Source organism: Lutjanus erythropterus, chromosome 14 (assembly GCF_056507025.1).
Source record: "Lutjanus erythropterus isolate fLutEry1 chromosome 14, fLutEry1.hap2, whole genome shotgun sequence".
Classification (NCBI taxonomy): Eukaryota; Metazoa; Chordata; class Actinopteri; order Lutjaniformes; family Lutjanidae; genus Lutjanus; species Lutjanus erythropterus.
The window spans coordinates 26,216,222-26,234,549 of NC_139330.1; the positions used below are offsets into that span (position 1 = coordinate 26,216,222).

The following is an 18,328-nucleotide window of genomic DNA, read 5'->3' on the forward strand; positions in this document are numbered from 1 at the left end:
TCTGGGAAAACACAGGAGGGTTTTTTGCATTGGCAAACCTGACAGTGTAACATGAATAAAACTTTCTAAACATTACCATGTTCATGACCATGATTTTTGCCTGGGTCATGTCAGATAGATTTTCATTAGCTATGGTGGTTGATGAAAAGTGAAGATAACGACTCCCATGATTCCAGACAATTTCACAACATCACCAAACTACATATATTTTTTTTAATGTGAGAGAGACCCTACCTAGCAGCAGAACATTAAAAAAAAGGGGGAGACAATTGCTCACTCTTTGCCGACAGGACCCCCACAGGGGGTCTGCTGCTGGCCGGCAACATTGCCCACTGGGCTGAGTGCGGGCAACTCCACTGCAGGACCACACATGCCCTGCATTTCACGCTGGTAACAGGGCCTTCAGTGGGCTGCCAACACTGAGCACACTGTGGGCACATTGTGTGGGTACACTGAAAGCCCACACAACCAAAGGGTGAAACTGCTGCAGGCTCCACATGGGCTAACCCATGGTGGGTGCATGTGGGATCTGTGTTGGCAAGCCCACAATCAGTTAAGAATGTGTTAAAACAAACAAACAATATGACTTTGACTCTGCTTTGATATCATTGAGTGTGACAGTATTAGTGCAGTGCAGTTCCATCCATCCATCCATTTTCTGTAACCACTGGAGCCTATCCCAGCTGACATTGGGCGAGAGGCGGAGTTCACCCTGGACAAGTCACCAGTTCATCACAGGGCTAACACATAGAGACTGATACTCACACTCACACTCACACCTACGGGCAATTTAGAGTCACCAATTAACCTAACATGCATGTCTTTGGACTGTGGGAGGAAGCCAGAGAACCCGGAGAGAACCCACAAAGACACGAGGAGAACATGCAAACTCCACACAGAGAGGCCCTGACCCTGGGGGATTTCGAACTCAGGACCTTCTTGCTCTGAGGCGGCAGTGCTAACCACTGCACCCTTTTAAGCCCATATAATATTTTCTTTGCAAAATCAATTTCTTCACTGTAGATCTGATTGATTAAATACAGCAATTTCTAATATGTCATTATTTAAGATGGCTAGACATCTGTGTGTGTGTAATAATATACAAATATTGTGTCAATTTCACTTTTCTACCATAAAAAGTAAGGTCAGATTATTGAATAGTTAAATAAACAAACATGCCAATTTGACCATGAGAAGGTCAACATCTAGCTTGATATTAGACTGAACTGTAAACTTGTTGCACTCCGTTATCAGTTGACTAGGTTGAGTGTGTGGATACAAACATATGGATCCATGTGACTAACATCCTCAGCAGCTAGAGAGATATTGTCCGTGTGTATGCTTGAAAATCAGTGTGATAACCTTTTGCCTCATGGCTGACAAAAGCCATGTCTGTCCATGTCATTACCTCACTGTAGTGGAAGACTGTCTGTCTGTCTCTCTTCATGTAGTCTCACTGCTTTGGCTTGTCCTTCTGAAGCCTGGAGACAAACAGCTGAGCTGCTTCTCATTTCAACAACAAACCTGTGTTTCAAAGTTACATCATTCCCGCACATCATCTGATTTTGGTTACACATGAGTGTGTGCAAGGGGATGTTCTGTCCTTCCTCTCAGTACAAAAAAACTAAACAAAACGTGTCTTATTCACGAGTAATTGAAATAAGGTTCTGAGAAAAAGACATTTTGAATATTTGCTTATTAGGATCTGAAAATCAATTTAATTTTGCCAGTTCAAAATATTTTTTGAAGTTTAAAACAGTTATGAAACCCTTGTTTTATTGTTGTACAAGTCTTTTACATATTCTTAACTACTGTTAATGTTATTTATCTCCTGTTTTAATATTTATCATATTGTTTCAAGTGTATATATTGTGTCCACCAAATAAGGTGAACTGGGAATTCATTGTACAGAGGATCACAAATTGCATTAATCTAAATCAGTTTCTTTACACACAAACACAATATATATAGAGATTTACACATATATTTAAACATAGAGATATGGAATTAAATACATATTAATTAAATCTAATTTGAAGGAGCTACCAGCTACATCTAAATGCTCCGCTGTCTGTACCTATGCAACGTTTCATAATGTGTGGGATGTTAAGATCAGTCAAAGCAGGATTGAATGCATTTTATGACCCATGATGTTATCATGGCAATGATTCAACCCTATAGTTGGGTTGCAACAACAACGCTTAAATTTTAAACCTGATTAAATCATGTATAACTTTAAATTATGTTGCATCAAAATTTTAAATAGTTTAAATAAAAATTTTTTTTTAAATTAAACCTGTTAGTTTTTACCCCAAACCTAGATTTAATTTAATTCTGTTGCACTAAAACTTTGAATTCCAGTTTAAACTGTGGTCCAGCACCAACTTTAAATTAACACTGGATGAGGAGAAATTAAAGCATCTTTGCCGAGCCATCATAAGTAGACTATCTTGGCAAACTGACTTTTTAGTGAGCTAGCAAACAATGTAATGTTTTGTTAACTTTTTAACCAGCTAGCTGAAAGGAGATTATTTTTTAATAGTGCAACAGAACTTGTTGTACCCCAGCCTATTTTTTTTTTTTTAACTTACTGAGGTCCCATGCACTTTCTCTGCACAGTATGCTGCCTGTGTATTTCCTGTAAAAACTTCAAATATTCCTTATTTGCTGTGCAGGTCTCAGTCTGAGGGAACTCAGACTATCCAGTCTGTTGTGAAAGGAGACAATGTCTATGGCCTTTTCTGATGTAGGCAGGCTCGTGTGCACTGCATGTGTTTTCTTAACAGTCAGACAGTTATAATAAAGACGGTGTTGTGTCCTGGATTCTTGATCTGAGTCTAATATGGTTAGACAGAAACCGGGAACTATGAGGATCACAGTGGTAGAAAGGTCAGAACCCTTTCCCCTCTTATTCCCAGCTCAAAATGGCATTTCAATGGAACATTTTTGCTCCTTTATAAACAAAGAGAACAAAATATTAAAATTCACTTCATGAAAACCACTAACTAGATTACTCAAATGCACCACAGATGGGACCTCACAATTTGATAAAATGCAGCAGCCACCTCAAGGCCCTTACAAAAATTGCCAGCAATGGCCAATCGCCGATAGTTGATATATTTGTCCAATCACCCAGCTCCAACTGCAGAAAGATGGTCCATCCACTGAGTGACAGTGTATGAGTCTGTTTCCACTGGTTAATTTTAACTTTTTCAAGTAAAACTCACAGTTCTGGTAAGTGAGTGAACTTATATAGACACTTTTTGTGCTGCATATTCAGTGGGAAGTATAACCAGGAAGTAAACCGAGGAGCTAGAAAACTTTTTCGGCTTCCTGAAAACTGGTACCATTCACTTACATCATTTGGGAGATCGTGCAATGCTGTTTTCCAGAGAAACCCCAGCAGTGTTTTCAAGACTAAAAACACTAAAAATGACCTTCAGTCAGCATGAGGGTGAGCGGATAATGACTGGATGAACTGATGACTTGGGTGAACTATCCCTTTAATGTATACAGCGCTCCACCATGTAAATTAGTTTTTTATATCATGTTCTATATATTTTTTATTTTCATCTCTTCAACCAATATAATCAATAAATGAAAGATGAGAAAAGCTTGTTATACAACCCTCTTGTGTCATGAAACATAACTCTTCTTGTATCTTTGTGTTGTTGACTCATCTGCAGGCAAAACTCAGGGGGGAAAAAAACCTGCATTTAATACTTCCGGTCTGGTGCTTCTCGTCACGTGACTGCAGTTCGCTTGTGTGTTGTAGAGTGGAGCTCAGCTGACTGACGAGGCTCCGGTGAAGTTTTCTCCTCCTGCTGCTGCTGCTGTTCTGCGTCTTATCTTGTGATGCATTAGACTCGATAAACTGACTGAAACATGGAGCGGTACGGGTCGGACACTGAGGGGGACGAGCAGGAGACACCGCTGCTTCACCGAGGACACGAAGACAAAGCCCAGAGAGGTGAAGGAAAAATATCTCTAGCTAACTAGCTAACAAGCTAACAATAAGAGAGGTTCGTTTGAGGTAACATATGTTTCAGAGACGCTGGTTTATGTTCTTTCACTGGGAAGGAAAACCAGTATCCCTCTGTCATGTTTCATGTATTTAACTGGTTTGACTTTTAGCAGTCGTTTATCCGTAAAGAAACATTATTAATAGCGTGAGCACCTGCTAAATCTTAATTAATTTAATACAACACGGCTAACCTAGCTGTTAAAGTGCCTTAAAATACCAGTTTAAGATTTAGCATTAGCATTACTTTTATTATTTCATTAGTAGCTGCATTGGATCACAGTAGAGTTTATCAGTGTTTATTTTTGTATCCAGCTGTTCTGCATCAGCCAACATATGTAACAAAAACTAATCATAACAATGTTTACATTTAGCACCACAGCTATCATCTAGCTAACTTATAGAAAGCTTTTCTTTGAGGGTGCATATGGCTTTGTTTACCCAGGTAAATCTGTATAAAGACTTTAATTAGACTTTTCCACTCCTTTTGTACACATGCTGACATTTTAATGAGCCTGAGTCACGAGTTTATCACTCGTGTTATGGTTATACATTATGAGTTAGTCAGCAGAGCAGTTTAGCTTTAACTTATATAAATAAACCTGAAATTATGTTTATTATGTGAGCATGGTCTGCTAGATAAAGAGTTGTGGTGTCATTGTCCTTTATATAATCTAAAGAGTAGGAGACAAGGGGCTGTCCAGTTTTAATGTGGTGGTTTACATAATGACTGTCATATCTGCAAGTAGCTGCTCCTCATGCAAAATCCAGAGACTTGCTGTATTATACACCAAAGTTAGGTATGGAAGTAAAGGAGACAAGATGTGGAAATAAGATGCCAAAATTCCTGTAACAACTACTTCCACTGGACAGGAAATTAATTAGTTATAAACTAGAGTACAAGACTTACTTAGTGGTCAGTTGTCAAGTTAATATATTAAACATTTGCATTTAACAGCATTGATTTGCTCGTTGTTATGCTTTTCATAATTGTAACTAGATTAACAGTATGTTCAGTCTGGGTTTGCATGTGTGTTGTCTGTGCATTTTCTTTAACTGACAGTTGAACATGTCAACAATCAATATTCATTTCATAATCAGGCCTAATGAGATAAAACAGTTTAATTTATGAAGCTCAAAATAATAAAACAGTACTATTTTTGTCCACCTGTCCTTATTCAATAAATGATTCCACCAAACAAAACAATGTCAAGTGGGATACAGTTAGTGCTATTTCTAGACTAATAAGGCAGACCAAATCAAACTGTGAGTAAAGCTGTGAGCTCTGGAGAAATGGCACATAAAATATACTGTACATTGAACATAAATAATTTTTGGGTTGTTAAATTCTTAATTGCTGTTAATTAATTTATGAATCATCATTAATATCCCTAATCCATCTTTTGGGGGGGGGGGGGGGGAATTGTAGATTAAAATAAGTATAAATTCTGAAGATAGAACAATATGCATTTGCTTTCACTTTGCCATAAATGATTGCTTATTATAAACAATTACTTCGCTGACTGTAAAAAAAATGCAGATGGATGAAATCATAGTTGCAGCCTAAGAGAAGTTATACTCAATTCAGTGAATAAACAAGCAAAAGACTGAAATAATGCAGGTGCAACAGTTTCTAAAAAGTTACAGATCATCTATTTTGAAGTTAAAAATGGCAAATAAAACGTTTCCCTGTTTTTTTCTGTATAGTGCAGGGTCTGATGTTAAGGGTTTTTTTTTCACTTGCCTGATCGGGCAGGTGCTTTAGAAAATAGTGAAAAACGTCCATTACAGTTTTCCAAGTCCAGTGTGCTGTCTTTAAATGTCTCATTATGTCAGTCTAAAATCCAAAGATATTCAGTGTAATATGATAACAAATTAAGAAAATATTTAAGAGGCTGAAAACAGCATTTACTTGGCGATTTATCCATTATCAAAATAGTTCAATAGTGTAATTATTTTTTTTTTTACCACCTTCCCAACATTTTTCTTGCCCCAGGTAAGTGCACAATCCTTACTGTTGAGTCCTGCAGTGACAGAAGAGGTGCTCCTGATATGATTGATTCTCACTATACTCATGTTGCCTTGCATTGCAACAACACTTCTAAGAATATTACCCAATACCTTTTCCACATAATGTCACTGATAACCACAGCACACATACAACGTCATCTGCCAAACAGGTCTCATTCCCATTATTTCATTCTTCTTCACCCTGCAGCCCCAGTATGCTGTTCATCACGCTATGGCCTGGCGTTGCTCTCCTGTTTTGGCTTCTTTGTGGTCTACTCCCTGCGGGTGAACCTCAGCGTGGCGATGGTGGACATGCTTAACAACACCCGCCAATCCAGCACCAACCACAGCGGCCCGGTATGTCCTGCTCATGCCAGCCCGGCACGGCCCAAACACAACCACTCGGTGAGTGAAAACATGACCGCAGCAGAGTAAGTAAACAGCTATAGCTGAAACATCAAAAGTCAGTAAAGCATTTTTACAAAATCTCACTCTTTCTTGTGTGTTTCATGGTGCAGATTGAGAAACTAATACTTCTATGAAAAAGATTTGGATGCTGAAATAACTTCAAAATGCACGTTGAAAACAATGGCCATGTTTTTGTTTGTGTGCTGTTCATGGAAAAAACCTAAACATGTCAGCATTATGTGAATCAGGAAGCTGGAACAGTTTGTCAGTCTTGGGGGGAAAAAAGCAGCATTCTGGACTAATGCACAAATTTATCCATTCAGTTTTCATTCTGGTATGATATGGCAACATAATAAATGGGAAATTATAGCATGTAAAGTAGGTCACCATGTTTAGAAAAAGTTTACTGGACTATGATTTGTTTTGATTTAATAGTTAAGTATATATCATTCACCCCTCCCTCACTCATCTATGTCAAGGGACCCAGGAACAAAATGCTGCTGCAATCATCCAGAAGTATTCTTGCATTTATGTAATAGTTTTGCAAAGATGTTGTTATTTTGTTTGGGTTAGCTCATGTGTTACATTTGATAAGCTGTGCTGATGACCACTTCTCTACAGACATGACATAACACAGCTAAAACACAATCCACAACTGAAATCTACTCTTTACTTATTGCACTAAAAGAAGAAACATGCAGGGCTTAACAATAAGGAATGCTACTTGACTGGGGCAAGTAAAATGCCAAGGCAGGCTAGTAACAACTCATTTGCCCAACTGGGCAAGTGGTAAAAATGAATTAAACTAATTTGATAATTGATTAATCATTAGTAATCACCAATCAAATAATGTGTCATGCAAAAGTGGCAGAAATGCTGTTTTCAGCCTGTCAAATATAGAGATTTCCTCATTTTCTCCATTCAATATCTAACAAAACAAGACACTGAACAACTGGGATGGGCGTTTTCACTCTTCTGACATTTTAGAGATGTTGCAGTCCTTGATTAAACATGACAATCAACTTAAGTCTGTGTTCTTTTTTGATAACCACTAATAAATAAAACAATTTGTACAGAGGAAAGTAAAAATTGACATTGTGTCATTCGTTTCCTCACATCATGACTCACTTCTTTCCTGACCGGGCAAGATAATTAATGAAATACTGGCTTCTCAACTTACAGTACAGGACTTGTCATCAGTTTGTCATTCTAAAAGTATAATGTTGTCGTCTTGCCCTTGTGTAGGTTCAGTGTCCCTGCAGTTTGCAGGCAACTCGCCTGAGCTTTGAGTCTGGGGAGGAGGGAGAAGGGGAAAATCACTTGCTTCAACCACAGACCATTTATTAAATATGAATTCAACCTTTTTCAATTTAATATACCATCTATGGCTCCAACTCACTATTTGGACTGCACTACTCATTTTTAAGCACAAGGGTCTTTCATATTTCACTTTGTAAGTGTGTGTCTGACTGCAAGTGTGCAGTAGCTTTGACTATGCTAACACACTACCTGTCAGAGATGAACTTAATGAGGAACACAAAGGCAGAGAGAACACATCAGACAGATAAAACAAACACAGAGACTAATGAAATAATGTACACATGTATATGTAAAGAAACAACAAAAACAAGTGTTTAGTCTTTATTCAATAAGGTTTCATAATATTAGATCAAGCTTAATTTCTAATATAGTTCTCAACCTGTCCCCTCACAGGCCAGTGTGTACGACTGGGACTCTGAGACACAAGGCTGGATCTTGGGCTCCTTCTTCTATGGCTACATCCTGACACAGATCCCTGGGGGCTACCTGGCCGGCCGTTGTGGACCCAAGTGGCTGATGGGCTTTGGAATCCTGGGAACTGTAATTTTTACGCTGCTCACCCCTGTGGCTGCTGACCTGGGTGCAAGCTACCTTATAGCTGTCAGGGTGCTGGAAGGCATAGGAGAGGTATGGAATCAGGTTGTTTAATTCTGATATGATTCATGACAGGATGACACAGAAAGTAGAGTCATAAGCATCAGCTGTGTTGCAGCCAAATGTAAAAGCTGCCTTTTGCACAAGACAGTAATAAAATATTAATGAAGTTAGACTCAGACAGCCAGATAAACTACACTCCTGCAGTCCTGTTGACATTCTTGTTGTGTTTATCTTCAGGGAGTCACATTCCCTGCAATGTACACCATGTGGGCAGCGTGGGCCCCGCCACTCGAGAGGAGCCGGCTGCTTACAATTTCCTACATTGGTAAGACACCCAGACACAAGGAGTACAATGTAGAGCTTCACTGAATGTCATTTCATACATTCAAAGATTCTGTTGAGGCTTCAAACGAAGCTTCGAATGTCTGTTATCATATTTTATTATTTGTAACCCTCTGTAGTTATTGGAAATGTTTGGATCACATGAGTTGGAAATGATCCTACACAGCCACCAGTTGAATCTAACTCTACAAATAGTATAATACTAACGATAATAGTGTCGCCTAATCTTTATTTACATGTGTGCAGAAATACTGGGTTTTAACAGAATAAGTAGACTTGCAAAAGAAGAGGCTGTGCAGCATTCAAATGTCGTTTAAAAATGTGTCACATTATGAACAAAACTTCAGACTATTCAGTACAGCCTTAGTACAATATCAACACAAAAACCCTGCAAAACCTGTTTTTATTTACACACAAACAGTGCAAAAAGAAGCTCTCTTAGATCACCTGACAGATTATTTCATGCTCCACTATTTTCTGAACTATTAATCACACATTACAAGAAAACGACAGATTAATCAACAGTGAAAGTAATGGTTAATTGGAACCCAAGATTTAGGTAGAGTGTGAAAGTTGCTCTGATATTATCAGTGTCACCTGAACCATATGTACTTAAGGGGCTGGACTTGGCCTCCTCTTTCACAACATCAGCTGTGACATATTTGTTAGAGTTGACTTGTCATGCTGTTTGTTGATCATTTAGTAGTTACACTGTGTGATTTCAAACAGCTGTGTGATACAGATGTTTGTTTTTCTCTCTTCCATCCCAGGAGCTCAGCTGGGGACAGTAATATCTCTTCCTCTGTCTGGTGAAATCTGCTTTTACCTGGACTGGACCTATGTCTTCTATTTATTCGGTAATACTCATGGGGGTGTCACTGACGGAGGGGTGTGCATATTATAATAACTAATGAAATTAATGGAAATCATGCAAGTGGCCTCTTCATTGTCACAGAGGGTTGTTTACTCCTCAGTCTTCAGACGAACTGTTTCCAGTGTCTCTTCCTTTGTTCCTCTTTGGTCTGTGGAAATGATGATTTAGCAAGTTGAGGAAGAAAATGTGCTTACAAATGGAACTACTGCAGAAGTCCAGCTTTACTTATTTGCTTGTTTGCTGGGTGAACCACTGCCTCCATGACTACTTTAATCACATTCTTAAAACACTAATGTTAATGTTAAAAACCATAAAAAAACAGTGTCTTGTGATACATCAACATAGTCCACACATCTGCTCAATATGTATGTGTTTGTGTGTCCAGGTGCTGTTGGCCTGGTGTGGTTCGTCTTGTGGGCCTTTCTTGTCTTTGACAGTCCAAACACTCACCCGCGGATATCAGAGAGGGAGAGACTCTACATCACCAGCTCACTCAAGAACGAGGTAACGCTGGAAACCAGACTACAGTATATGTCCTGAATTTAAAAAAAAGGTTTCTCTATATATACATATATGTATATATATATGTATATATACATATATATATATATATACATATATGTATGTATATATATATATATATATATATATGTATATATATATATGTATATATATATATATATATATATATATATATATATATATATATATATATATATGTATATATGTATATATATACATACATATATATATATATACATATACACACACATTCACACACATTCATCTTATATCACGTATAAGTGTACATCAGGGTATAACTAGACTGAAAATCCAGAAAGATGCTGTGGTGTAGTTTTCTTCATGTTTGAACTTGCAACTTTTCAAAAGTTTGAAACACTGGTGAATACAGACAGGTTATTGTGGGAAATATGATTAAAATGTCAACTTATTGGACAGATAAATTGAAATTTGTCTTAACAGAGTGACCAAAGGTGGATATTTATTTTTCTTTATTTGCTTTTCTAGTTTTTTTTAACTGGGTCTCATATTGAGATAAAGTGTGTAACAAGTAATATAGAGCTGCAATGATTAATCATTATGAAATCAGTCGCCAGCTATTTTGGTCATTGATTAATCAGCTTGAGTAACTTTTTGAGAAAAAGCTCCAGGTTCTTAAATGTGAATATTTTCTGGTTTCTTCACTCCTTTATGACAGTAAACTGAATCTCTTTGGGTTGTGGGCAAAACAAGACATTTTGGGGCATCTTCTTGGGCTTGGGGAAACACTCATGGAGATTTTTCACCATTTTTCGACATTTTATAGATCAAACAATTATTTGATTACTCGAGAAAATAATCACCAGAAAAATCAACATTATAAATACCCTAAAAAGTAATACACACTTTAAGAAAGAGATAAAAATGGAATATTTAATATAGACAGAAAGGCATAAGAAAATACAGGGGTGTGTTTTTCTGTCTGTTAATTAGAGATTATAGCCCTAATTAGCAGTTTGACATATGATGTACTTGTTTTTTTAGTTTGTTGCTAAGACAGTAGCAGCAGAGTGCTTGCAGGCATTTCCCGTCCAGTACAGTCATCAGATAGTAATCTTACATAATCTCAGTGTATTGCAGCATTTTGTTTTCTTATCTGTCTCACTCAGCTGTTAGGTGACAACACTACCCATTAATCTACATTTTACTGTGACACTCAGAAGCACAGCTGTATACAGCCTGACTACTGTACATGTTCAACTTCAACCCTTGTATCTGTGTTTTAGTGCAATCTGCTGCAACCTATAAAGATCCAGCAACATGAATGACTTTTCTGTTGAAGCCCTTGTAAAGTGTCCCTGATTACATTTAGTATACAATTTCATTGTTTTTGAATTGAGTAAGACATGAATATGATGCAGCACACCTGTATGAAGCCAGTGTGAATAAGTATAACTGTGATTCTTTACTGCTTGATTTGGTCCACCCTTGTGTTCTGAAAGCAGAACACAACCAAGAAGGCAATATCAAGTAGGAAAACATACTGGCACATATCTGGCCACCAGGGGGAGAAAAAGCTAACATGCGAAATGAAACCACTAGTATGTAAGAGGAGAGCTGGAGGATGGATTGGCAAGAGACAGAGAATAAAAGAGCATCTTGTAGGCTGATTGTTATTATTGTATACATTCAGTGCAGATTAATCACATTAAAGGGACAGTTTGGATTATTTATATATACATGTATGTATGTGTTTTTGTGTGTATATATATATATATACACACACACACACACACACACATATATATATATATATATACACATACATGTATGTATGTGTTTTTGTGTGTATATATATACACACACACACACACACACACACACACATATATATATATATATATATATATATATATCTATATATATATATATATATATATATATATATATATATATATATATATATATATATATATATATATATATATGTATATATATATATGTATATGTATATATCAGTTTAAGTGTACTCTATATTTAGAATGTTTTCATTGCCTTACCTTGCTGTCAGATAACCTTTTCCAATGGGAAACTGTAGTTATATAAGCAAAATGTGGCAGCTGTAGACCAGCTACTTGTGTCTTCTATGAGGAAAAATGAATGTTTTTGTCAAAGGAGGCTGGTTGAGCAAGAGAGCATGAAATTTGGCTTATATAACTGCAGTTTCCCATGGGAAAAGGCTGTCTGATGGCAAGGTGAGGTTGTGAAAATATTCTTAATATAGTGTGCACTAATAAAGATTCTTTTATGTGGCTAAATTTGTTATGCTGCTGACCCTGTCCACAGCAGTAGATTGCTTAGCTTCCATATTGGTACTGTTATCTTCTCCAATCTGGTAATGTGCCAGCTGTCATCTACTGCAGATAATTCACTATTGACAGAACCCCACTTTAAATTATCCAGACTATCCCTTTAAACACAGCTGAACATAAAATATTCATATGTGTTTAGTTCAATATCCTTCTAAAATAAGAGTAGCTGTATGATTTTACTTTTCCTTCCTTAGTCATTTGAGTACACAAGACCCACCTTTTGGGTAGTTGGTAGTTTTTAAGAATGGATGCATTCATTAAAAACTCCCCTGACCAATCTTTTCCCTATTTTTTCTCTCTTATGTGTCTTCTGTATATTTTTGTGTCCCAGCTGTCCACCTCAGCAGGTTACATACCCTGGCGATCCATAGTGATGTCCGTTCCGCTTTGGGCCATCGTTGTGGCTCACTTCTCCTACAACTGGACCTTCTATACCCTCCTCACCCTGCTGCCAACCTACATGAATGACATACTGGGATTTAGCATACAGCAGGTGAGGTCAACAGGGCTGGTCAGGACTGAACGATTTTGGAAAAAATATCTAAAAATATCTAACTGATGTTTTAAAAGGTTAGATCAGATTTACTGAAGTCACACACTTACACACAAACTAACAGATCAGTACCGACTTGTGCTACATTTTTTTGTTACTTTGGAGAGGGCAATACTCGGCATTAGTAACAATAATATATGTCATTAAAGTACAAACAGACAAACATCGAAAGGAAGATATATGAGTAAACCAAAAGTCATCACAAAATGACGTTGAAGAAACCAAAGTATCATGTTCAGTGTAATCCAGAGTCAAAAATAATTCTACTTACTGATCAGTATAAAAAATATTCACATCGTGGTTTTGTCTCCTTCTGTCCACAAAAGAACGGGATGCTGTCAGCTCTTCCTTACTTGGGCTGCGGTGTGATGGCTGTGCTGAGTGGCCAGCTTGCAGATTACCTGCGGGAAACCTGCCGCTACTCCACCGTCAGTGTCAGGAAGTCCTTTTCCATTGTTGGTAAGGAGTGGAAATATCACACAACCGACTACTGGCTTTTCACTTGAGCGTCCAGTACATCACATCTGCTACTGAGGATATTCTAATCGCTACTGTGTTTTTTCTGTAGGCATGATTGGGCCGGCAGTGTTCCTGGTGGCAACTGGTTATACAGGCTGTAACTACGTCTTGGCTGTGACCTTCCTCACCATCTCATCCTCTCTGGGCGGAGTGTCAGCCTCTGGCTTCAACATCAACCACCTGGACATCGCTCCATCGTAAGATTTACCAAGTTCTATCATCAAAATAACCTTTTACTATAAGCTTAATATTACACATGAAAACCAAACCAGAATATTTACAATTTAAAGGAAAAACAAGTAACTTTTTTATGTCTTAATGATTTTTTTTATCTTGTAATTACACAAAAAATCAAAAATTCATCATCACATAACAAAGATGAGAAAAGGTGTTAGCGTAACTCTAAATTTTAGTTGTAAAGTGATTTCCTTGCTTGTTAACCACCACTATGGAAATAATTGTTTTGTGGATTATAGTATTATTCCTTGCAGTCCTGAGACCTCCAGTGTCACAGATGCATTCAGACGTCCCACACAAGTAATTCTGTTGTCCCATACTACAAGTTTAGTTGTTAAATTTAAGAATCAAAATTTTGCAGTAATGAAACGTAATCTTCCTCCTATGACCAAGGTGATGATTTTTAATAATTATACATCCTGATAGAGTGCAGGACTGTTTTGTCATATGAATCTGTGCAGACAGTACTCAGTGCCCACAACTAAAATTTGTCCCTTAAGCAAAATATTTCTCGAAACTGAAGGGTTCATCCTTCTCTAAAGTGTTTAGACTAGGGCTTTCACTGTTCCTACAGTCATAATACAGTACATGTGTACAGCAGCATGTAAGGGAATACTTAAGTAGTTGAGGAAAAACACCTAGATATTAAAGGGGTTTTCCTTACTGGATACCTTACATCCTGAGGAAATCCCTCTGGAGACTTTATGCACCTCCTTCTTTCCTAATGCATCCTTTACGCAACTGGGCACAGAACATTTTAAAATACAGTGATTACACAGAGGCTTAGGATCTCTCCCTGGTGTTGTGTTTACAGGTATGCTGGAATTCTTCTTGGAATCACCAACACCTTTGCCACCATTCCTGGCATGGTGGGACCAGTCATAGCAAGAGAACTCACCCAACATGTAAGAAACTCCTGTACAGTCACACGCCCGTCAGTATAGGCATGACGATGCATTAGCACTTACATTTTGTGATTATGTGTAGGGTCAGCCTGAGTGTCCTGACCTATAGTGTCCCTGGATAAACAGATGGTATCCTTACTTTGGCTTGATGCTCCATTTCCTATCTAATTGGTTTAGTCAGTACAGGATTAACATGTTAACATTCAGCCACAAGGGGGCACCCATAGACCTTTATTAAAAAGCAACACAATCAGCAGTGTGTGTCTTTCTGGCTTGATGATAAACAATACAACCTTGTTTACCTCGCTTCCTGTGAAGAGGACTGTTGCATTCTAGCATACAGTGCAGTTTGAATAGCATTTACAGTTTCTGAAAGATAATTTACTTTAATGTGTATGATCAAAACACAATAGGAAGACATGGCTCTATGCAGTCCCTGCAGTAATGTGATGCATTGTCATCGTGCATCACCACACAGATGAAGATCATTCATTCAGATAATCAACAATTGCACCAGGTGAAGATGAAAAAAGTCAGTAACCCCATTAACCAATCACTTCATCCTTTAGATTATTAAAACTAGTTACCTAACCCACATGAAATATGGAAAAAAAAGTTAAGTGTGTTTTACTTTGTGGACAAAGTTAACATGACCTTACATACCACAGTGTGTCAGTTTTAACATTTTCACCATTATATTTAAATTATTATTTTAGGTACATTTGATCCTTTTTCTTAATTCAAGTTTAACATAAATATAACATGTATAGTGTTGTTTTTTTATGTGTAATTATTGAACATACTGGTGAAAGTCTACTGTTTCAGTGCTCTGATGTTGTTATCTGCCCTAAAAATCCAGTATCAATCAGACTCTAGTGTGTATTTGTGATTGTTAACAAAGAGAACTTCTGTTATGCCTGCTCAACTCTTTAGGGAAGTCCGTGGTTTGGATTAGATTTAAATGATTAGTCAGGAAAGCCAAAACTAGCCGTTGGGATGTCTTGTGATTTGTCATGATTGTCTGATTATAATTTGTTCTCAGTGTTTCATCTTTAAAATGCATGATTTCTATTTTGGTATCAAAAGAATGTAGATTCTGGCGCAAAAGACATAAAGAGGTATATTTTTCATACCAAACCAGCTTTTCTTTTCCTAAACCAAGGAAAATAAAAAGTTCTTAGTTTGTTGTAAATTTGTAAATTGTTGACTCAGAACAATTGTAGGACTGACAGGGCACCAGTGATTTTAGTATGTAAATGTTTCACAGGATGCACCGCTCATCCAACGAGGGCTGTATCTTTTTACATATCAAATTAAATCCATACTCATTATCACCTGTGCTGACTGTCCTCTAGAACACCATAGAAGAATGGCAGACTGTTTTCTACATTGCTGCTGCCATCAACCTTTTTGGAGCAACGTTCTACTCCATGTTTGGCCGAGGAACGGTGCAGCCCTGGGCTGTCCACACGTCCTACTCTCATGGAGACTGAGGCAGAAGACGTGTACCAAACTCTATTCACCTGACGAATCTGAATCTCAATCATGGACTAATTTAATGGGTAATGTCAGCGAGAGATGTTCCAGCTGTGCTGATAATTCTCAAAGCACGGCTAACTAACAGTGAGTAACAGCCATATCACCCTCGAGGATGTTCTTTACTGTGACTGCAGGGACTCAAAAGTCTGTTTACAGATAAACCTGCAGTCACAGCAATGAACAGAGAAGACTGCAGTTTTATTGGTGACTATTTCTTGGAGGCAAAAATAATTACTGAGCAAAGCAAACAGCCACAGTCTGCATCTGCAAGAAGAGGAAGCTGCTATCATGCTCGGCATTAACTGAAAAAGGGAATGTATTGTTACTTTGAACCTGGAAGGTCAGCTAGGCTAGGTTAGCTTGGATGGCTACATGCTGTCTAAGCCTTGCTTATTGTCTGGCATTACAAATACAATGGTAAATAAGCTATTAAAGAGAAAGTATCCCAGAGTAGTTCCTTTTGGTGTTCAGGTTTGACGGTCAACTTGCTAAGCTCAGTTGGTATTTCTGCCTCCAGAGCACTTCTGCTTTAAAATATTTTTCTAACCTAGAGCTCCACAGTACACCCTCTTGAGTTTTATTACCACACTGTAAAAAAAAAAAAAAAAAGAAATGCTGAGGTGACTCATTTCTGCCTTCACTCGAGCTTGTTAACTGAGTGAAGGCTGTTAACTTTTGAAAGTTTTGCCTACTAAAATGTTTCATTGAGACAATTTTCTTTTCTTCTTTAGATAAACTTGAATCTTGAAACCCTCAAAAATGTATTTAAAAAATGGTTGAGTGAAAGTGAATAAGGATTAATGATTTAATATTTTCAATTTCAACAATTTCATTTTGAGGCACCCAAATAATAATGTTCTTCTTGAAATACTAATTCAGATTAGAGTCTTTACGTTTTTTTTTTTTTTTTTTTTTTTTTTTACAGTGCATAGTAAAGATCTTCACTCTTAACAGGGATGTTTTTTTTTTTCACTTGTGTATGTGAAGTTTGGGATAACAGAAAATATGATAACTAAGTGCCAATAAGTGTTGTGTTTTAGCATTTAAAAGGTTTGCCCAAAAACTTACAAACATGTCATCCCAAACTAGACACACGTTTGATAACATCTTTTTTGAGAGAACCTTGTGACGGCACAGGCACAAAGCGCACAAACACTTGCTTGGGAAAATGCCTTACAGTGAAGCCTCTTTAGAATGATTTTAAAGCTCTTTGTCCTCTATGTGATTGCAAATGGACCATTTTTGTATTTACTTGTCATGTGGTGCAGTTAAGGGATTTTATCGATGTATGTTTTATGTATTGTTCTTTGAGGTTTTGTCCACCAGGCTCCTCGTTTAATTAGCGAAGCAGCCATTAGTTAATGCATATGGAAAGCATGGATCATTTATATTTTCAATCTGTAACACTAAGACGATGCTAAGCTGTTGGTAAAAAAGACAGAAGTGCTTTGAAGAGGTTCATGGTGGACACAGCCTTATTTTATTCACAGGATTTGCACTTTGTGTGTCAATTCTCAGGTATCTTATGTCTTACAAGGATTGAAAAGGATGTTTATTTTTTACCACATTGAGATATGAGTTCTCAATTTTCATGTGTCAACTAAATTAGATCGGATTTTAAAATTATTTCAAATTGCACAGTTAACACCTGAAAATATGCAGTAGTCACCATGGCTGGTGGTAAATTTGAATTCTTAGCTTTTTCATCAGTGTGGCCAGCTGATTAAATATTTTTTTGTTTACACATGTATGATACTCTATGTAGGTTGTCCCTTTATAATGTTTATAGAGGGATAAATCAAAATCAAGCCATAAGGGAAAACATTTTGTCTTGGTTGTAATTTCTGTCAGCAAGTAGCAGCAGCATCATCCCAGTTTCAGATGTAACGCACTTGTGCCTTATTACATTAGAATAAACTTGGTCAGACAATTCAGGATTCATTCTATCCATGAAGGATTCACTCCGTTACTGCTTTTTATCATTTCATTAGTGTCTATACAGAGAGTAAAGGGAATTAAATTTGATGTATATACATATACAAACTGTACTGACATGGTATTCATTGCAAATGTTCAAGCTGGAAACATTCCAGAAATGTCTTAAATCACTGTCATGTCTTGTAAATACTT

The 18,328-nt window shown here is 37.2% G+C and overlaps 1 protein-coding gene across 2 annotated transcripts; it reads left to right on the plus strand.

Moving 5' to 3' along the window:
• The first annotated feature begins 3,762 nt into the window (after positions 1–3,762).
• On the plus strand, positions 3,763–16,466 carry slc17a5 (solute carrier family 17 member 5). 2 transcript variants are annotated; one of them, XM_084736441.1, is made up of 11 exons: positions 3,763–3,970; positions 6,240–6,436; positions 8,153–8,386; positions 8,594–8,681; positions 9,469–9,555; positions 9,958–10,076; positions 12,777–12,938; positions 13,325–13,457; positions 13,567–13,714; positions 14,569–14,659; positions 16,015–16,466. In XM_084736441.1, exons 1-11 carry the CDS (start codon positions 3,886–3,888, stop codon positions 16,150–16,152), a joined length of 1,482 nt encoding a protein of 493 aa, XP_084592567.1. In that variant the 5' UTR covers positions 3,763–3,885; the 3' UTR covers positions 16,153–16,466. The 2 variants fall into 2 exon arrangements, with proteins under 2 accessions (XP_084592567.1, XP_084592568.1); XM_084736442.1 differs by having other exon boundaries at positions 3,900–4,022.
• The last annotated feature ends 1,862 nt before the right edge of the window (positions 16,467–18,328 follow it).